The following is a 23,013-nucleotide window of genomic DNA, read 5'->3' as shown; positions in this document are numbered from 1 at the left end:
GTTTCACATGCAATTTTGGTCCCTATACCACCCCGATTTTAGGTATAAGAGAGGCTCCCACTGAATCTAGGATGAGTTAATTGTCTCAGTTCAAAGTGGTAGGTTGGCCATAACATTCCACAAACTGGGCTGCCTAGCTTTAATAGACATAACCCCCTTCTTCTGGCTGCTGTAGCAATTTTAATCCTTCGAGAGCTGGATTTAACTTGAAGGTTACTATAAATCATATCAGGATTCTTTCTGTGGACAAGTGGTCAAAAATCCTCGAACATAACACTGGGTGGCAAAAGAAATTGAGCGATTTGATTGGGTGGTTTCCTTCCTTATCTAGTCATAGTTACTTGGTGATTAGCACAAATATCTTGCTGAATAAATGCAAACCTTTCAGCACGGTTAGCTTCACTCAATCATAATTTTTGCCCTGCGTACGCATAATGCCTTTGTAGTGGAATGCTAGATGCACAATTTTTAATCATTGCCTTGTGGGTAGGATTGAATCCATGATACGCCAAGTTCCACGTAGTCTGTGGAAGAAACAATTCTGATGGCTCATCTTATTTAACATTTCTTATGTTGTTATTATTACAGAAATGGGTTGTTTCTTTCAAAATCCTGAATGTACTCCATTTAGTTCCAAGGAAATGCAGTACTCTCAGTTCACAAGCAAAATCTGATCCACCAACACATGGCCTTTCCAATCTCAGTTTCCTAACTTCAGTGGTGTAACAGCCAACCAGAGCTTTAATAGGTGAGCTTTAATAAGTAAGCCTCAATAGGGCTCCTGCACTTAGCAACACAAGCCACTGGGCTGGCACATGATCAGCTTGTCATACCCACTACATTTAAAATAAAATTTAAACCCAGTTATCTCCTATTCAGTAAGTAAATGAAAATCTGCCTCCTTTTGTATAATATTCAGCAAAGCTGAATGTGTGAAGTCACAGATCATTTTTGTTACATTAATAAATATGATAAATGGTGCAGATACACCATAGGCTTTCCTTTACTACAGCACAGGCTCTTATGCCAGCTCTCCAGTATTAGAAACACCAGACTTTTCAATACAAATATAAAATAAAATTTATCTTGGTAGTAAATGAAGGACAAAAATATTTTGCATTTTTTTTCTCGGTATCTTACTTCAATCTATTAACATTATACCATGGCACAGTAAACATCAACGGCCTTTTCTGCTCATAATGACTAAATCCACAAAACATATAATAAACACATCAACACAGATGAATGTACCAAGCATTGTACTTAACACCACTAGAAATGAACATACTCGGTGTTAATGACTATATCACAACATCATTAAATTGCTTTGGTACTTTGCCATTTTTATGAATTTTGTGACAGGAATGACTAATCAGCTAATACTTTAACATGCCCTGCTAATATTTTGATAGAAAAGTTAAAACTGCCAGTTATATATACAGAAATGTTTATATTTGTTGGAACATTCTAAAAGTGATACTGTTTTAGATTTATTAGCGTCAGCGAGAAAAATGTCTCTGAATTTTCTCAGCAACAGAGAAGGAGTTTGGTTACGTACTGGGACTCAGGAAAGGGGATGCAAATGTCCTTGTGGAAATAGGTTGGTGGTACTACAATAGTTATGCTGCCAGTTAGACATAGGTCATATTCAGAGTAGTCCACTTCATTGCCCCAGGCACGTCTCCCTTGTTGGGTTACAACCCAAGGTATGCTGCCCAGGAAAATAAAAATAAAACATCGACTAACTTCAAAACTGGGATAAGCAAATTCTTTTGGGCAGACTGTGGGATATTTTATTCATCACCAGCACAAGGCAAACCTAACTGAATGACATTGGATAATGGAAAGAGTTCGTATCAAAGAAAAACATTTTTCAATAAAAACCGTCGCGTGCAAACAAGAAAAAAGGTGAACAATCCGATCAACTTATGAAGGGACACACCAAAAATGTTAACCTATCTTTCCCTTTTAGATACTGATTGACCTCTGACTCATTTCCAGTATTTCCTGTTTTTATTACATTAAATTTGCGAATGTACAAACACTGTCAAGTAAAAACCCTATGGGGCCCAAATTCCTTAGCTTCCCAAACCAGGCGTGATCCCAGGTGTTTTGTGGAGCCAGGAGGAACACTCCTGCTCGTTCTGACTCTGAAAAGATCAAAATTTTGAAAGTTTTGGAGCCTTTCTTTGAGCGGCCTCGAACGGTCCCTTTAAGGACTGCTTATTAGGCTGCTCAAGACTGGGAAATACCATCCAAGCTCTGACTAGTGTAAATGAATTTATGAATCTGGGTTGGAAATGAGCGCATGAGCCTCATTTCAATATCGTCAGGGTCGCCTAAATAAAGGCACCAACCAATTTAACAGTGGCTCAAGTGTCCATACACATCTGCCCTGCTAAATTGGTTATCATTGGGCCTGTTTTAAGCATAAAATGGGCCCAAGGATGTTATATTTCGTAAGTAAAACATGTTTAGTAAATAACTATTTTGGTTTAAAATGCTACATATTGAACAAATAAGTTAAAGTGGGTGAGGAAGGTGGCCCCATCGATCCAAGAATTCATTCTGCTGGTGGTGCATGCCTTTCAAGACATTTCTTCTTCTGGCCTCTGCCACTATCGGGCCGCCGACATCTGGCATTTATTTTCAAATGAGATATTTAATTCTTCCCGTTCTGCGTTTTTTTTTGAAGGCTCCACTTGTTGGATCATTTTAAATATCCCTTGGGATCTTCACTTTACAATGGCCCAAATCTAGCTGGAAAAATAACCGCGAGTTCACGACGCATGCTGTTATTAATATGCAAGTTGGCTAGCAAGTTCAGGGGAAGAAGAGATACACCGTGAGTTGCAAAATGCCAGAGCTTGCTGGTCAATTTAGTCATAGAGTCATAGAGTCATAGAGTTATACAGCACGGATAGAGGCCCTTCGGCCCATCGTGTCCGCGCCGGCCATCAAGCCCTGTCTACTCTAATCCCATATTCCAGCATTTGGTCCGTAGCCTTGTATGCTATGGCATTTCAAGTGCTCATCCAAATGCTTCTTGAATGTTGTGAGGGTTCCTGCCTCCACAACCCTTTCAGGCAGTGAGTTCCAGACTCCAACCACCCTCTGGGTGAAAAAGTTCTTTCTCAAATCCCCTCTAAACCTCCCGCCTTTTACCTTTAATCTATGTCCCCTTGTTATAGAACCCTCAACGAAGGGAAAAAGCTCCTTAGTATCCATCCTATCTGTGCCCCTCATAATTTTGTACACCTCAATCATGTCCCCCCTCAGCCTCCTCTGCTCCAAGGAAAACAAACCCAATCTTCCCAGTCTCTCTTCATAGCTGAAGCGCTCCAGCCCTGGTAACATCCTGGTGAATCTCCTCTGCACCCTCTCCAAAGCGATCACATCCTTCCTGTAGTGTGGCGACCAGAACTGCACACATTACTCCAGCTGTGGCCTAACCAGTGTTTTATACAGCTCCATCATAACCTCCTTGCTCTTATATTCTATGCCTCGGCTAATAAAGGCAAGTATCCCATATGCCTTCTTTACCACCTTATCTACCTGTTCCGCCGCCTTCAGGGATCTGTGAACTTGCACACCAAGATCCCTCTGACCCTCTGTCTTGCCTAGGGTCCTCCCATTCATTGTGTATTCCCTTTCCTTGTTAGTCCCTCCAAAGTGCATCACCTCGCACTTTTCCGGGTTAAATTCCATTTGCCACTGTTCCGCCCATCTGACCAACCCATCTATATCGTCCTGCAGGCTGAGGCTATCCTCCTCGCTATTTACCACCCTACCAATTTTTGTATCATCAGCGAACTTACTGATCATACCTTTTACATTCATATCCAAGTCATTAATGTAGACCACTCCACTGTTTGCCTCACACCAACAGCATCTCACCCTCAAACTCCTCGTTATTTTTAAGAACTTGCTAGATTTGCACCTTAAACTTGAATTAAACTCAACGCAGAAAGTTAGAGTTAGTACTCAACAGCATTAAATACCCCTTTAACAGCATGATAATTGTTAATGCAATACCAATCAATCTCTCTGGCTCAGAAAGGGAACTATTTAAACTGTTGAGTCTTATTCCTGCATGTGGCAAATTCTTCTTAGAGATTTACAACATTTTTAATTTTAAATTTTTTTCTTTCTTTTCCTCCCTTGATTCCTCTTTCTGTATCTGATTTGACTCTCATTCAACCACTCTAATTCACCCTCCTTCTCTGTCATTCCTCTGTTTCTTTCTCAATCCTTAAATCTCATTAGTTAAGGAGGTAAACACTCTGGGCTACACTATGGTCCCATCATTCACCAAGGTCCCAGATGCCCTGTTGCCCTCGCCACGGCAAAAAGATTTCGAGCTGAAGGGTGCAGGAAAAGTCTAACTAACGGTGAATGCCGCAACATGTGCCTCCCCAGCAAGATTTGGGCCATTATTTTGTCCGTCTTTAGCTATCAATGTTAGATTTTGTTGTCCACTTTTTTGATAAAAGCACACTTCCATTAATGTTTCCTGTCCTTTAACTTTCTCTGCTTAGTATAATGATTCACTCAAGGTACTATTTGAACTGTCAAGCAATGTTAGGTGCTGCCTCATTACATGGATAGAATTACATAGAATGTACTGCATAGAAACAGGCCATTCGACCCAACTAATCCATGGTGTTTCGCTCCACACGAGCCTAGATTATAATTTTATTGACAGCACCACCGACAGGTGTAACACTTTTGGAATTTAAGGACCACTCATCAGACCTGATTTTAACTCCTGGCAGGAATTGGAGGTGTGGGGGCCGAAGCAGGTGACCATCCACTCCCCCCGCATCTCCCCCCCCCCTCCCCCGGAGTGTAAGGACAGGGAGATTTTAATTTCTGTGCCTCATTTGCACGCCCCGACACTGACTTTGCCATTTAAATTAGGCCTCCGCACCTCGGTGGGGGTGGGGGCAAGTTGCTCGTGCCTGATTTCAGATAAGGTAAAATTGAGGGGGACGTGAACATGCCAGAATGCAGTGTAACTCCCCTCCTGTCATCTTCACCTCCCCCACCTACACTTTTCCTGCCAGGCAGGGATGGGGTTAAAATATCCCCTATCTCTGTTTGGATAAAATGGCCTCTCTGCAGATACTACCTTAGATTTTCCAATTGGTGTTATTTTAACACCTACAGTAATTACTACCAGCATTAAATGAATGTGATTGGAAAATCCAGGCTACTGTACACGAGTGCTGCCATAAACCTGAGAATTATGGTCAAGTATGAGTAGCCATTTACAATAAAAGGAGAATCAAAATCAACATTAAGAGTAAATAGAATATTGATAGCTGTGCTTGCTGCATTTAGATACACGCATGAATGCGATTTGCTCCAGACAGTAGAGGTAAATTGAAACACAATTACTATAGCAGCTCTCCTCTTTATATACAAATGGTTTTGCCTGCCATTTAAAGCCAACTAGCAACTATAGCACAAATTTTAATTTCCTCCTAATGTCAAATTATTGGCAATCTACAGAAATGTATGGGTTGATGACCATTATCAACTGCCCTTAATATCTGATGAACCATATACACCCTTAAAAGCATTTCACTAAAGCTGCTACATCTTCAACATAAGGTGAACTGAAAATCAAAATACTTTGGCACTTACCACTGAGAATTTCATTACTTTCAATATCCATATAGTCAATGCAAGATTGATAATCATTGTCACCATTAGGAGGAGCACAAAAAAGTATAGACACCGCTTCCGCCACCCATAAATTCCTACTTGATAGACTTGTTCATTTTCAGGTCTCTGTAGGTTGTTATGTTGTGTTGCCAAGATATACTGTTCCCTTGTCATCTGCAAGCAAAAGCAATATTGTCACTCAGTATCAATTCCTTAGTTAATGACAGCAGCTTAGCTTCAAATTATAGATATATAGAATGATGGCAGGTCCAGGGTAACTTACAGACATGTATAGGATTTTAAATTGGTTTGGAGTTAATAATTGAAGAAGTGGGACATCATGAGTACAGACATACAAGCTCAAAGCAAGGAGAACCTCTATACATATCTGGAATGTATCCCCTGGCAACCTATGATTTGGCATAATGTAAACAAACATCAGGGTGAAGTGACTATGTAGATGAAAAAAATGTTCGTAATGAAGAACAATTGGGACCTAATGCCAGAAGTTCAAAATTACAGAAAAATACTTTTTGATATAAACATTATTTGTGAAGGATGTATCATTTCAGAAAGTACAAATAGATAAAGTGCATTTGATATTATATGAGCTCTGAACACTTCAAGTCCCGTCAATATCAAATCCCATTTCATTTTCCCAAATATAAAACCAACTGCATTTCCAAGTGATTTATATCAATAAGGTCAAAATTGTACGGTAACATCCCTGTTCTAGTCTCAACTGCTTCTAATTTGTGATGCAGTATTTCCACTAAGTGGAAAAGCTTATCAATTTCAAACTTTTCATCTTCTGTTCTTAAAATGCATGAGTTTTATTTTAAAATGTGAAAGTCTAGCAACTGATATGTCAGTATAGAAGAGCTATGTTATTTGAATGAAATGCCTTCTGCTGTTTTACTTAATTGTATTAACTGGTTTTCATTTCCATATTCTATCTCAAGCTTACTACTAAAATAGATCAAGTTCAGCCAATTTGTGGTATCATTTCTAATACACTGCAATTCTGCATCAATTTCACAAATTTATTTTACCCTTTTGAAATATCTCCACCATTTCACTTACATTCTGAATAATTAAAATCACTTATAACTAGCAACCTCCATCCTCAGTGCTTTCTTTGTTTGAATAATCTACATCAATTTCTTCCTTTTGTCCTAGTCATCTATAACAATTCAGTGACCAGTTTCTTTTCCTTGGTATCATAGGATACCATCCATATAGATAGTCTTCTGAGGTTATATCATCTTTCATTAGTGGTAAATCCTCACTATTAGCAGTGCTGCCCTGTCTGTGATTTATATAGAATCATAGAAAGGTTACAGCACAGAAGGAGGCCATTTGGCCCATCAAGTCCGCGTCGGCTCTCTGAAAGAGCAATCCAGCTAGTCCCACTCTCCCACCCTATCCCCGTAGCCCTGCAAATATTTTCCTTTCAAGTACTTATTCAGTTCCCTTTTGAAGGCCATGATTAAATCTGCCTCTACCATCCCCTCGGGCAGTGCATTCCAGATCCTAACCACTTGCTGTGTAAAAAAGTTTTCCCTCATTTCATCTTTGGTTCTTATGCCAGTCACCTTAAATCTATGTCCTCTGGAACTTGACCCTTCTGCCAATGGGAACAGTTTCTCTCTATTTACTCTGCCTCGACCTTTCATGATTTTGAATACCTCTGTCAAATCTCCTCGCAACCAACTCTGTTCCAAGGAGAACAAACCCAGCTTCTCCAGTCTATCCACGTAACTGAAGTCCCTCATCCCTGGAATCATTCTAGTAAATCTCTTCTGCACCCTCTCGAATGCCTTCACATCTTTCCTAAAGTGCAGTGCCCAGATCTGGACAATACTCTAGTCGTGGCCGAACCAATGTTTTATAAAGGTTCATCATGACTTCCATACTTTTGTACTCTATGCCTCTATTTATAAAGCCCAGGATCCCATATGCTTTTTTAAGCGCTTTCTCAACCTGCCCTGCCATCTTCAACGATTTGTGTACATATACCCCCAGGTCTCTCTGTTCCTGTACCCCTTTTAAAGTTGTGTCCTCTGGTTTATATTGCCTCTCCTTGTTCTTCCTACTGAAATGTATCACTTCGCCTTCTTCTGCGTTAAATTTCACCTGCCACGTGTCCGCCCATCCCCCCTTCTAAACATTTTGTATTAAATACTATACTATAACAATAGTTCTATTGCTTATATTCTATCTTTTTCTTTAATTCATTCTCTGGATGTGGGCATTACTGGCACTTATTGCCCTTGCCCTTGCCTAGTAGCCCTAAGAAGGTGGTGGTGGGACTTCTTCTTAAACCACGGTAGTCTGTGTGGCAAAGGTGCTTCCACAATGCTTTTAAGTAGGGAGTTCCAGGAATTTGACCCAGCAACAATGAAATGGCTAAGTCAGAATGGTGTGTGACTTGGAGGGGAACCTGGTGGTGATGGTGTCCTTCTAAGTGGTGGAGGTCATGGGTTTGGGAGGTGCCGCCGAAGAAGCCTTGATGAGTTGCTGCAGTGCGTCCTGTAGGTAGTACACACTGCAACCACAGTGCGCCGGTGGTGGAGTGAGTGGATATTTATGCTAGTGGATGAGGTGCTGATAAAGTGAACTGCTTTGTCCTGGATGGTGTTGAGCTTCACCCACCCAGGCAAGTGGAGAGTATTCCATCACACTCCTGACTTGTGCCGTGTAGATAGTGGAGAGGCTTTGGGGAGTCAGGAGGTGAGCCACAGAATACCGAGCCTCTGACCTGCTTTAGTAGCCATGGAATTTGTGTGTCTAGTCCAGTTTAGTTTCTGGTCACCAGTGACTCCCAGGATGTTGATGCCGGGGGACTTGGCAATGGTAATGTCATCCAATATCAAGGGGAGGTGATTAAGTTCTCTCTAGTTGGAGATGGTCATTGCCTGGCATTTGCGTGGTGCGAATGTTACTTGCCACTTATAAGCCCAAAATCAAAAGCAAAATACTGCGGATGTTGGAAATTTGAAATAAAAACAGAAAATGCTGGAAATAGGCTGATAGAGCGTTAATTGGATGGATTGGATTTGTCCTGCTTTTTGTGGACAGGACATAGCTGGGCAAATTTCCACACTGTCTGTTAGATGCCAGTGTTGTAGCTGTACTGGAACAGCTTGGCTAGGAGCATGGCTATTTCTGGAGCACAGGTCTTCAGTACTACAGCCAGGATGTTATCAGAGCCCATAGCCTTTGATGTGTCCAGTGCAATCAGCTGTTTTTTGATGTGGAGTAAATGAAATTGGCTGAACACTGGCATCTGTGATGGTGGGGACCTCAGGAGGAGCCTGAGAAGAATCACCAACCCAGCACTTCTGGCTGAAGATGGTTCCAATTGCTTCAGCTTTGTCTTTTGCACTCAGATACTGGACTCTACCACTGTTGTGGATGGAGATGTCCTTGGACCCTCATCCTCCCATTGGTTGCTTAATTATCTGCCACCATTCATGACTAAATGTGACAGGGCTGCAGAGCTTTGACCTGATCTGTCAGTTGTGGGATCACTTAGCTCTGCCTTCAGCATGCTGCTTTCATTGTTTTGCATACATGTAGTCTGTGTTGTAGCTTCAACAAGTTGACGCCTCATTTCCAGGTATGCTTGGTGCGCCTCCTGGCATGCTAGTCCACAATTCTCATTGAACCAGGTTTGGTCTCCTGGCTTGACAGCGATGGAGAAGTGAGGGATATGCTGGGCCATGAGGTTACAGATTGTGGTGGTATACAATTCTGCTGCTTCCCACACTGCTTCATGAATGCCCAGTTTTGAACTGCTAGATCTGTTCTCAATCTATCTCACTTAGCACGGTGGTGTGCCACACGACACAATGGAGGGTGTCCTCAGTGTGAAGACGGTACTTGGTCTCCACAAGGTGGTCACTCCTACCAATGCTGCCATGGACAGATGCATCTGCAACAGGTAGATTGCTGAGCACAAGGTTAAGTGGGTTAATATCTGGTGTTGGTTCTCTCACCACCTGCCGCAAGCCTGAAGGTTATTACTGCAGGGTGAAAATATCCAGTGGCTACGGTAGTGTAGTCATTATGCTTCTGGACTAGCAATTCGGCTATGTCCTTTAGGACTCAGCCAACTCAGTCAGTGGTGGTACTACCAAGCCACTCTTGGTGATGGACACTGAAGTTCCCCATAGAGTACCTTCTGCGCCCTTGCTACCCTCAGTGCTTCCTCCAAGTAATGTTCCACATGGAGAATTATTGATTTATCAGCTGAGGGGGGGCAGTTAGTGGAGATCAGCATGAGATTTCTTGCCCATGTTTGACCTGAAGCCATGAAACTTAATGGGGTACAGAGTCAATGTTGAGGGCTGCTAGGGGCAAACACTGCCGTGAACACTGGATAATTTCACCGTCCATTAATAACCTTCAGTTTCTCGTACATTGTTCCTCATTGTTCTTGTGTCGTTGTAAAAACAATTTAACAGTTATTAATATTATAATGGTCCCAATTATCAAATGCCTATTTTACCTTCTGGTTTCTCACTTCTCTCCCCTTATTACCAAACTACTGAAGTCAAATCAGTTTCTTATTTATTATTCTCAATTTAATGTCATCCCATTCCAGGACTTGAGCACATAAACTAGTCTGACACTTTAGTGCAGTGCTGAGGGAGTGTTACATTGTCAGAAGTGCTGTCTTTTGGATGAGACATTAAACCTCCTATTCTGGTGGTTCAAGTGAATGCAAAAGGTCCCATGGCTCTATTGGAAGAAGAGCATGAAGTGCTCTCTTGCCAACATTCTTCCATCAAACACCACCACCAAAAACTGATTAGCTGGTCATTCATCACTGTTTGCTGGCTCCTGCTATATGTAAGTTGGTTCCTGTGCTTGCCTACATTGCAACAGTAACTGCACTTCAAAAGTAATTCTTTAGTTGTGAAGCATTTTGGGATATTTTGAGGATGTGAAAAGGCACTATATAAATCCAAGGCCTTTATTTTTCTTTCTTTCACCTTCCTCTTGTTTAAATATTTCTCAGTCAATCTGGCCTATTTTCCTAGTCTTGTGTCTATTTACTGCATCGCCTTCGAACATTTCAAACCTTTTTGAAAACCCATCCTAATTTTCAGTGCACTCAATTCTATTCTCCTTACATCACCTTTCCAACCAACCATAGAATTCAATTATCCCTATTCAGTATTTTATCAATCCATGATAGCACTGGCAGCAGTCTTTTGTAGTTCAATCTTTAAACTTCATATAAACATACTGTAGGTCCTAAGACAGCCTCGTGCTTATAATTGATTCCTCACATGTGTTACAACCACAGGTTCTTTTCCAGACCTCTTTAACCAGAGCTTCCATCATATCATTCACATTAGGGCCTGGATTTTCCTCCTCCCACTGGAGGAAGGTCAGAGCAAGACCTCCTTCCATGTGATGCCCACCCATTTTCCTGGTTCAGGGCTAATTATTTAGTCAATGAAAAGTAAAATTGGGCAATGTGTAAAATGGACAGCTGATCTGAGCATGTCAGTTTCCCACGGGAGCATATATTTTTTAAATAAAAGTTCAAATTGCTGTTAACCAAAAAAAACTTTTGTAGCACATACCATATCTAATATAGTCAACTTATAAACAATTAACCTTGTTTTTAATGTTCAAACTACAGAATGATTCTTTATCTGCTGCTGGTGCTGCTCTGAATCGGTGATGTCAGCTACAAATATTTTCCAATAGTTTGTTAATATAATTTAAAGACTATTTTTAATATAAACTAATATGATAGCACTATTATTTGTGAGGTGTATGCATACTATCGTAACTTAGTATAGCTGTGCTCAACATATTTAGTTACAGCTTTGCCACGAGCAGCAAATTGCAGTTACCAATTTTACACTGTTTTAAGTTTGGATGACAGATGTAATGATATACAACTAATATATATTACACAGAACATTGAAAGGAAGTATTCTATTCCCGTGTTATATATCGGCATCTAATTCAAAATATAATAAACACAAATGCTGTCAATTCTAATTGTCCAATAGGTGCATCAGAGAAATAAAGGGAAATGTAACCAAAATGCCATTTTAAAGATGCCAATTATTGAAGAAGGTAGACATTTGAGATATTAGGAGATAGTCAAAGATTAATACACGTTAATGAGTACAATCATGGCATATTCGAGTGAAGGCTGTATATTTGTTAGACACTGTAGGCCTCAATTACAGCAGACCGGCAGATGCCTGCTGGGTAAGCGATCGGGTGGGAGGGGGGTGATCAGGAGGGAAGTGGGTGACTGGGAGAGGGGATAAGCTGTCAGGAGGGAAAGGGGCGACAGGGAGAGAGGTGCAAGCAATCGGGACGGGGGGAAGACAGCGACTGGTAGGCAGACATTGGGAAGTGGGAGGTAGTGTCCGGGAGAGGGAGGGAGGGAGGCAGCAATCAGTAGCAGGGATGAGCGATAGCCAACAGCGGCCCTTAGTTTTAATGTGGAGCAATCCTGAACTTCCAAGCTCCACATTCAGAGGTAAGTAGCTTACCTTTTTTGTTGCAGGCATTCTGTAGGATTGGTTTCCCTGAGTGCAGCTTAAGATGGCGCTGCCTGCCTCAGGGCTAACCAATCTTGCAGCGGGGACCTCAAACAGGCATTAGGCTTCTAATATGTATCTGGAAAGGGCCAAACACCCTGCTTCAGGCGCGGGTACAGTATGTCTCTTATTTGTCCTTATCCATAGAGTCATAGAGTCATTGAGTCATAGAGTTATACAGCACGGATAGAGGCCCTTCGGCCCATCGTGTCCGCGCCAGCCATCAGCCCTGTCTACTCTAATCCCATATTCCAGCATTTGGTCCGTAGCCTTGTATGCTATGGCATTTCAAGTGCTCATCCAAATGCTTCTTGAATGTTGTGAGGGTTCCTGCCTCCACAACCCTTTCAGGCAGTGAGTTCCAGACTCCAACCACCCTCTGGGTGAAAAAGTTATTTCTCAAATCCCCTCTAAACCTCCCGCCTTTTACCTTTAATTTATGTCCCCTTGTTATAGAACCCTCAACGAAGGGAAAAAGCTCCTTAGTATCCATCCTATCTATGCCCCTCATAATTTTGTACACCTCAATCATGTCCCCCCTCAGCCTCCTCTGCTCCAAGGAAAACAAACCCAATCTTCCCAGTCTCTCTTCATAGCTGAAGCGCTCCAGCCCTGGTAACATCCTGGTGAATCTCCTCTGCACCCTCTCCAAAGCGATCACATCCTTCCTGTAGTGTGGCGACCAGAACTGCACACAGTACTCCAGCTGTGGCCTAACCATTGTTTTATACAGCTCCATCATAACCTCCTTTCTCTTATATTCTATGCCTCGGCTAATAAAGGCAAGTATCCCATATGCCTTCTTTACCACCTTATCTACCTGTTCCGCCGCCTTCAGGGATCTGTGAACTTGCACACCAAGATCCCTCTGACCCTCTGTCTTGCCTAGGATCCTCCCATTCATTGTGTATTCCCTTTCCTTGTTAGTCCCTCCAAAGTGCATCACCTCGCACTTTTCCGGGTTAAATTCCATTTGCCACTGTTCCGCCCATCTGACCAACCCATCTATATCGTCCTGCAGGCTGAGGCTATCCTCCTCGCTATTTACCACCCTACCAATTTTTGTATCATCAGCGAACTTACTGATCATACCTTTTACATTCATATCCAAGTCATTAATGTAGACCACAAACAGCAAGGGACCCAGCACCGATCCCTGTGGTACCCCACTGGCCACAGGCTTCCAGTCACAAAAACAACCTTCGACCATCACCCTCTGCCTTCTGCCACTAAGCCAGTTTTGTATCCAAAGTGCCAAGGCACCCTGGATTCCATGGGCTCGTACCTTCTTGACCAGTCTCCTGTGGGGGACTTTATCGAAGGCCTTACTGAAATCCATGTATACCACATCCACTGCGTTATCCTCATCCACACACCTAGTCACCCCCTCAAAAAATTCAATCAAATTAGTCAGACATGATCTTCCCTTGACAAAGCCATGTTGACTATCCCTGATTAATCCTTGCTTCTCCAAGCGGAGACTAATTTTGTCCTTCAGAATTTTTTCCAATAATTTTCCTACCACTGATGTTAGGCTCACTGGCCTGTAGTTCCCCGGTTTTTCCCTACTCCCCTTCTTGAATAATGGTATTACATTAGCGGTTCTCCAGTCCTCTGGCACATCCCCTGTGGCCAGAGAGGTTCTGAATATATGTGTCAGAGCCCCCGCAATCTCCTCCTTTGCCTCACACAGTAGCCTGGGATACATTTCGTCCGGGCCTGGGGATTTATCCATTTTTAGGCCTGCTAAAACCGCCAATACCTCCTCCCGCTCGATGTTAATATGTTCGAGTATATCACAGTCCCCCTGCCGTATTTCTATGTCTACATCGTCCTTCTCCACAGTGAAAACAGATGCAAAAAATTCATTTAGAACCCCTCCTACATCTGCCGGCTCCACACACAGATTGCCATTTTTGTCCCTAATGGGCCCTATTTTTTCCCTAGTCACCCTCTTACCCTTAATATACTTATAAGACATCTTAGGATTTTCCTTTATTTTGCTCGCCAGTGTTATTTCATGGCCCCTCCTTGATCTCCTAATTTCTTTTTTAAGTATCCCCCTGCACTTTTTGTACTCCTCTAGGGCTTCCTCCGTCTTTAGCCTTTTGCATCTGCCAAAAGCCCTCCTTTTTTTCCTAATCCATTCTCGTATATCCCCTGACATCGAAGGTTCCCTGGAGTTCTTGGAACCACCCTTGACCTTTACGGGAACATGTTGCCATTGTATGGTCTCAATCTCCCTTCTGAAAGACTCCCATTGCTCCGATGCGGATTTTCCTACAAGCAGCTGATCCCAGTCCATTTTGGCCAGATCCTGCCTTATCCTATTAAAATTGGCCTTCCCCCAATTTAGAACCTTTATTTCCGGCCCCTCCCTGTCCTTTTCCATGACCACCTTAAATCTCACCGAATTATGGTCACTCTCACCAAAGTGCTCACCTACTAGCACTTCTTCCACTTGGCCGGCCACATTCCCTAGAATTAGGTCCAGTACCGCCCCCTCTCCAATATAGCAGGGTGGCTCACTTCCAGTCGGAAGTGGGCATTCGCTTCCTGCTCGCCTTTTTGGTGACCTAGGAGGCCTGCTTTCTAAGCCAATGTTTTAACATTAAATAGTTACCAGGTGTCATTAATTGCTCTGGCCTATGAACTTTCCATATACTCAATATACAAAGTTGCTTAACGCTCAATATCAGTGATTCCTTCGTTTAGACAAAGAGCGGTTTTCACTTTGTTTGTTGAATTGGAACACCTATAAATTCAGAAAAGAAATCCAAGACCACACTTAGAGTACTGTGCACAGTTCTGATCACCATATTATAAAAAGGATACAGAGGCATTGGAGAAGGTGCAAAAAAGATTTACAAGGATGATACCAGAACTGAGAGATTATACCTATCAGGAAAGATTGAACAGGCTGGGGCTCTTTTCTCTCGAAAAGAGAAGACTGAGGGGTGACCTGATAGGGGTCTTTAAGATTATGGAAGGGTTTGATAGGGTAGGCATAGAGAAGATGTTTCCACTTGCAGGGGAGACCAGAACTAGGGGCCGTAAATATAATAATAAATGCAATAGGGAATTCAGGATAAACTTCTTTACCCAGAGAGTGGTTAGAATGTGGAACACACTACCACAAGGAATAGTTGAGGCGACTAGCATAGATGCATTTAAATAGAAGCTAGATAAACACGTGAGGGAGAAAGGAATAGAAGGATATGCTGATAGGGTTAGATGAAGTAGGGAGGGAGGAGGCTTATGTGGAGCATAAACACTGACATGGACCTGTTGGGCCGAAAGGCCTGTTTCTGTACTGTACATTCTAAGTAATGTAAAAATTGGTATAGTTTAAATGAGACACAAATATTTTACAGCTATGGCACTGTGGCACTCATTTAATTGGCTTTGGTGAAAAATTAATTAGGAGGGTATAGTTGGCCCTCCAAATCATTTGAGTGACTTCTGAAATGGGACGCTGAATTAGTGGAGGACATTACACGAAAAATAACAAAAGCAGAAATCTCAACGAAGCAAAGATTTTTCTTCAGTTTTCCCCAATTCCAAGTTACCATAGTAACTTGACAGCATGATTTTTTTTTCAGTAGCATCTCTGTGTGGTGCTTGAAAAATGTGTATATATTTGTGAAGCAATGGACTTTGCTGTTTGGGATTTTGTGGCTGTCCTCCATTTTAAAGTCTGGAGAAGTACACTGAAATCTCATCTTCTAGGGATGTTGCCACATGTTAAAAAAGTATGATTAGACTGCTTGGAGGGTGGATTTTAGGTTCCATTAGCAACAGATATTCTAAATATTTAAAACGTGTTTGGTAAAGTGTCCCTGAAATGGGACTTAGGCAATTGGTGCATCTCCAAGAGGCTTTGTGGGAGAGATAAATACTGCAGTGCTGAAACTTAAGTGGGCCAAATTTTGTTTGCTTACTGCCCCATTTACATTGGCAAACATGATGGTTGGCAAACAAACATTTTGTTTTGAAGTCCCAGCCACTGGCTGCCCAAGGCCCACCCGACTCGATTTTTGAGCAGGCCATCGAAATGGGTGGCCAGAGCTCCTGCCCGAACCTGATGAGTGTTTTGTTAAATTGTTTAAATATTTAAATCAGTGTCCTAAGCTTGGTGTAGGACCCTGACGCGACTTTTTTGGACCAATGGACAGGGTGTGCACACTTTGCTCATTGGTCCTTGGTGTGGAGCAGCCTGACAGTCGTTGTTAAAGGGTCTGTTGCAAGCTGCTCCAAAAATGGCCAAATTTTTTTTTCATGGCTGCATAAAAATATTCTGGGCTTCAGCCAGTCCCTACGTGCCCCACACTCACTGGGATCACTTCCCCCTCTCATGTTGGCCGGCTCAGCATAGGAGCCAACTGATTTCCCATCCTTCCAGACCGGCAAATTGCCTCGGAGCGCCCATTCGGAGCTCGCAACTCGCTGGCCGCCTGCTAGTGAGGCCTGACCACCAAGGTGGCTTGGACCTCTAGAAATATGTATTCTCTATTTATTATTGTAACATAACAGGGTAAAGTGTTAAAAAGATCATTTTAAAACAATAAAACAATATTACCCAGTAGTCACGTAATTAACACAAATTTGACTAAAAAACGCCAATCACATGTTCTTTGTTTAATAGTTCCAGATTCCCTGAATCATGAAATTAAAGCCAGTTGCTTTTATTTTTCCAAGTTCTGTTTCCGTGCCTCTGTTCCATTACCTAAAAACACAAATCTAACTTTAAATGGTTCTGACTTGTTAATATTTATAACATAGTGCAGCTGTAATGCAAACTGACAAAGTGAATGACTATCACCCACTGCACTACAACAGTGAGATCTCAGACTTTCAAGCACAGGGAAGGAAGGAGCTAACTGGCTCTAAAGTTCACAGTGTAACACCTCACATTATCTCAACCAGTGTTTCATGATTTGTGAAGTGATAGAAACCAAATTACAGTGGAGTGCAAAATAAATGCTTGACATGAATTCAATCTCCTGACCAAGTATTGACAACACTTTAAGCAAATATAGGAGTGCAAGCAAAATGATTTATACTCTGGTGCATTAAAAAACCATCCATGCCTAACATTTTACAGGAGCAATTTAAACCCGTAATCTTTTGAGTTTCAAAACAAGCAATATCCTTTTCTGTTATTCTGCTACAATTGCTTGTAACCTCTAAAAGCAAGTATTTCTTTTTCATTATATTGAAGTTTTACTCACCTCCAAATCACTAGCATTCAGTGTAAGTCATTGTATAAATGTGAAGAAACTTTCTACATAATAGCTTTTGTTAATGCCCATGTTTGTGACAGAGAACACTGCATCAGAGCTGTCAACATTGGGCTATACCTACAGGCCACGTTATTTCAATAAGCGGCCTTCACAAGCCCCAAGATTGGGAGGATAATGCCCCCATCCCAAAGCAGAGAAAGTAAGAGAAATCTCACCTTCAAAATGTTTCTGATATTACATAAGTAAAACAAAAACAAATAGTAACATCTAATCCCCTTTAATATCTGTATTATCTTTCAATTATGTCCCAGCATTGTTAAACTATGGTACTTATTTAAAATTAATTGTACATAGAGTGAAATCATGATATGTCATGTTAGCGTGTGATATTAAAATAAACATGCAACAGCACCATTAAAATAACAAAGAAAATTAATATAAGTGCACTAAATATCTTTACTGTAATATCACACAGCGCAATATTACTTTATAGAATCATAGAATTTTACAGCACAGAAGGAGGTCATTCGGCCCATCATGCCTGTGCCGACTCTTTGAAAGAGCTGTCTAATTTAGTCCCACACCCCAGCTTTTTCCCCATAACCCTGCAAATTTGTCCTCTTCAAGTACATGTTCAATTGCCTTTTGAAAGTTCCAATGGAAACTAATTCCACCACCTTTTCAGGTAGTGCATTCCAGATCTTAATAGCCCTCTTGTGTGAAAAAAATTCTCCTCATTTCCTCTCTAGTTCGTTTGTGAATTATTTTAAATCTATGACCTCTGACCGACCCACTTGCCAGAGGAAACAGTTTTCCCCTACTTGCTCGATCAAAACCCCTCATAATTTTGAATACCTCTATTAGGTCTCCCCTTAACCTTCTCTGCTCCAAGGAGAACAATCCCAGCTTCTCCAATCTCTCCACATAACTGAAGTCCCTCATCCCTGTTACCATCCTGGTAAATCTCCTCTGTACCCTCTCCAAGGCGTTGACATCTTCCTAAAGTGTGGTACCCAGAATTGTACACAATACTCCATCTGAGGCCTAACCATTGATTTGCAAAGGTTTAGCATGACTTCCTTGTTTTTGCATTCAATGCCCCTATGTACAAAGCCAAGTATCCCATATGCCTTCTTAACCGCTTTATCAACTTGCCCTGCCACCTTCAAAGATTTGTGAATATGCACCCTCAGATCCCTCTGTTCTTGCACCCCCCCTCAAAATAGTACCATTTAGATTATACTGCTTCTCCATGTTGTTCCTCCCAAAGTGCATCACTTCACACTTATCCGCATTAAATTGCATCTGCCATGTGTCTGCCCATTTCACCAGTCTGTCTACATCCTCCTGAAGTCTGCTATTATCCTGCTCACTATTTACTACGTTGCCAAGTTTTGTATCATCCGCAAACTTTGAAATTGTACTCCCTATACCCAAGTCCAGGTCAGTTGTAAATAACAAGAAAAGCAATGGTCCTAATACCGACCCCTGGGTGACCCCACTGCATACTTCTCTCCAGTCAGAGAAACATCCATTCATCACTACTCTCATTCTCCTATCCTTTAGCCAATTGCGTACCCAAGTTACCACCGTACCTTTACTACCATGTGCTTCTATTTTTTGAATAAGTCTGTTATGTGGCATTTTATCAAATGCCTTTTGAAAGTTCATATGTACAACATCTACTGAACTACCTTCATCAACTCTCTCTGTTACTTCATAATATAACTCAATCAGGTTCGGCAGACATGATTTGCCTTTAAAAAATCTGTTGGCTGTCCCTTATTAACCCATGCTTCTCCAAGTGAGAATTAATTTTGTCCTTTTGAACAGGGGTGTAACATTTGCAACCCTCCAGTCCTCTGGCACCACTTCCATATCCAAGGAAGATTGAAAGATTATGGTCAGAGCTTCTGCCATCCCCACCCTATCTTCCCTCAGCAACCTAGGATGCATCCCATCTTGTCCGGGTAACTTGTTAATTTTGAGTGATGCCAACCTATTTAGCAGCTTCTTTCTATTTATTTTCATCCTAGCCAATATCTCTACTCCCCCCTCCTCTACTGCAACATTAACTTCTTAAGTTAAGACAGATTCAAAGTACTCATTCAGTACCTCATGCCCTCTGCCACCACAAGAAGATTTCCTTTTTAGTCCCTAATCGGCCCCACCACTATCATTTTACTTTTTATATGTTTATAAAAGATTTTTGGGTTCCCTTTTACATTACCCACTAATCTTTTCTCAGATTCTCTCTTTGCCCTTCTTTTATCCTATTTCAATTTCTCCGCGCACTCTCTGTATTCTGCCCGTTTTTGGACTGTATTCTCCACCTGACATTTGTCATAAACCTCCTTTTTCTGTTTTATTTTAACCTCTATTTCATACAAACATACGTACATATCAATTAAGAACTGGAGTAGGCCATTCTGCCCCTCCAGCCTGCTCTGCCATTTGATGGCTGATCTGATTGTGACCTCAACCCTACTTTCCCGTCTACCTACTATAATCTTAGACTCCCTTATTAATCAGGAATCTATCTAAATCAGCCTTAAAAATATTCAATGACTCTGCCTCCACCGCTCTCTGGGGAAGGACGTTCCACAGACTCATGACCCTCTGAGAGAAAAAATTTCTCCTCATCTCTGTCTTAAATGGGAGACCCCTTATTTTTAAACTGTGGCCCCTAGTTCTAGTCTCTCCCACAAGGGGAAACATCCTCTCAGCATCTACCCCTTCTAGTCCCCTCAGGATCTTATATGTTTCAATAAGATCACCTCTCATTCTTCTAAACTCCAATGTATACAGGCCCAACTTGTCCAACCTTTCCTCATAAGATAACCCCCTCATCCCAGGAATCAGTCGAGTGAACCTTCTTTGAACCGCCTCCAAAGCAACTATGTCCTTTCTTAAATAAGGAGACCAAAACTGCACACAGTATTCTAGATGTGGTCTCACCAATGCCCTGTACAACTGTAGCAAAACATCTCTACTTTTATATTCCATTCCCCTTGCAATAAATGACAACATTCCATTTGCCTTCCGAATCACTTGCTGTACCTACATCTAACTTTTTGTGATTCATGTACTGGGACACCCAGATCCCTCTGTACCTCAGAGTTCTGCAATCTTTCTCCATTTAAGTAATATACTGCTTTTCTATTCCTCCTGCCAAAGTGGACAAATTCACATTTTCCCACACTCCATCTGTCAAATTTTTGCCTACTCACTTAACCTATCTATATCCCTTTGCAGACTCCTTACATCCTCTTCACTACTTACTTTCCTACCTACCTTTGTGTCATCAGCAAATTTAGCAACCATACATTCGGTCCCTTCATCCAAGTCATTGATATAGATTGTAAATAGTTGAGGCCCAAGCACTGATCCCTGTGACACTCCACTCATTACATCTTGCCAACCTGAAAATGACCCATTTATGCCTACTCTCTGTTTTCTGTTAGTTAACCAATCCTTTATCCGTGCTAATATGTTTCCCCCTACACCATGAGTTCTTACTTTGTGTAGTAGCCTTTGATGTGACACCTTGTCAAAAGCCTTCTGGAAATCCAAGTACACCACATCCACAGGATCCCCTTTATCCACGTTGCTTTTTACTTCCTCAAAGAACTATAATATGTTAGTCAAACACGATTTCCCTTTCACAAAGTCGTGTTGATGCTGCCTGATTGCATTGAGATTTTCTAAGTGCCCTGCTATAACCTCCTTAATAATAGATTCTAGCACTTTCCCTATGACAGATGTTAAGCTAACTGGCCTGTAGTTTCTTGCTTTCTGTCTCCCTCCTTTCTTGAACAGAGGAATTACATTTGCTCTTTTCCAATCTGATGGGACCCTTCCAGAATCTAGGGAATTTTGGAAAATTAATACCAATGCATCTAATATCTCTGCAGCCACTACTTTCAAGACCATAGGATGAAATACGTCAGGACCTGGGGACTCATCAGCTTTTAGTTCCAATATTTTTTTCAAAACCCTTTGTCATCATATTTCCTTTGTTTCCTTTGTCACCAAGGGAGCTCTAGCTTTGGATGCCCCATCTTTCCTTCTTTTGGGAATATGCTTGGTTTATACCCGAACTATCTCCGCCTTGAAGGCCTGCCATTGCTCATTTACTGTTTTCCTGGCCAATCTTTTTTTCCAATCCACCTGTGCTAGATCCCTTCTCAAATCACTGAAATTGACTCTCTTCCAGTTGGGTATTTTCACTGTTGATTCTTGTCCCTTTCCATAACTACTTTAAACCTAATTATATTATGATCACTATTACCCAGATGTTCTCCCACTGTAACACATTCTACTTGCTCTACTTCATTTCCCAGAACTAGATCCGGCACTGCTTCCTTGCTCACTGGGCTAGAAACTTACTGATTAAGAAAGTTCTCCTGTACACATTTTAGGAATTCTTCACCTTCTTTGCCCGTTACTCTGTTTTTTCCCCTGTCTATATTAGGGTCATTGAAGTCCCCCACTATTGCTGCTCGATTATTTTTACATTTCTCCGAAATTTGCCTATAGATTTGTTCTTCTATTTCCTTCTCACTATTACTATCTATAGCAAACACCCAGCAATGTAACAGCTCCTTTTCTGTTCCTTAACTCTAACCAAATGGATTCAATCTTTGAAACCTTTAGTATATCATCCCTCTGTAGAACTGTAATATTATCCTTGATCAATACTGCCACCCCCTCCTTTTTTTTCCCTTCCCTATCTTTCCTGAACAAATTCATCAACAATATACTTCACTTTTTTTTAACCTTCTTACACTTTCAAATCCAAGGTAAAAAAAACAACTTTCACAATCAATAATAACTTGAAGCTCAGCCAAATATACTTAGGCCATCTGAGAGAAATAATATACACAACTGTTTCCTGGGAAAATCTATAAGCTTTAATGTATGTTATTTGGTGCAACTTTTTAATTCCCTGTAAAAAGTGGCATCACAAAGGTCTGATCCTGCAAGATAATACGTTTACAAGTCGCCTCAACTACCCGAGTTCCACATTCTAACCACTCCACTTTACCCATGTGGAACTCGCTACCACAAGGTGTAGTTGAGGCGACTAGCGCGGATGTATTTAAGGGGAAGCTAGACAAACACATGTGGGAGAAAGGAATAGAAGGATATGTTGATCGGGTTAGATGAAAAAGAGTGGGAGGAGGCTCATGTGGAGCATAAACACTGGCATGGACCTGTTGGGCCGAATGGCTTGTTTCTGTGCTGTACATTCTATGTAATTCTATGCAAGACACGCTGACAATCTTCTCATTGTCTATGTAACAACAACCATTGCATTCCATAAGTAATTCGTTGCATGTGAAACGTTTTGAAACATTTGTGGATATGGTGAGGTGCAAGTGCAGAAGAACATATAAAAGCATGGTACAAGAAAGCCAATTATCCTCTCAAGCCTACTGCTCCCATAGACCACACACAATCTATTGATTTTCAGCCTTACCAAAACACTGAAATAGCCCTAACCAAAGTCACAAAAG

General features: G+C 41.5%; 1 protein-coding gene across 1 annotated transcript in view; it reads right to left on the bottom strand.

The window, feature by feature from the left end:
* LOC137332600 (zeta-sarcoglycan) overlaps nucleotides 1-11,319 on the bottom strand; it is a 424,722-nt gene extending 413,403 nt beyond the window's left edge. Inside the window, exons 1-2 of the mRNA XM_067996589.1 lie at nucleotides 11,305-11,319; nucleotides 5,650-5,844 (exon numbers count right to left, since the gene is read on the bottom strand). Of these exons, the coding sequence (XP_067852690.1) occupies nucleotides 5,650-5,844 (195 nt within the window). The 5' untranslated portion in view covers nucleotides 11,305-11,319. The remainder of the gene's footprint in view (nucleotides 1-5,649; nucleotides 5,845-11,304) is intronic.
* Between the last annotated feature and the right edge of the window lie 11,694 nt (nucleotides 11,320-23,013).

Source organism: Heptranchias perlo, chromosome 1, assembly GCF_035084215.1.
Source record: "Heptranchias perlo isolate sHepPer1 chromosome 1, sHepPer1.hap1, whole genome shotgun sequence".
Classification (NCBI taxonomy): Eukaryota; Metazoa; Chordata; class Chondrichthyes; order Hexanchiformes; family Hexanchidae; genus Heptranchias; species Heptranchias perlo.
This window is presented reverse-complemented; position numbering and strand designations above follow the sequence as displayed.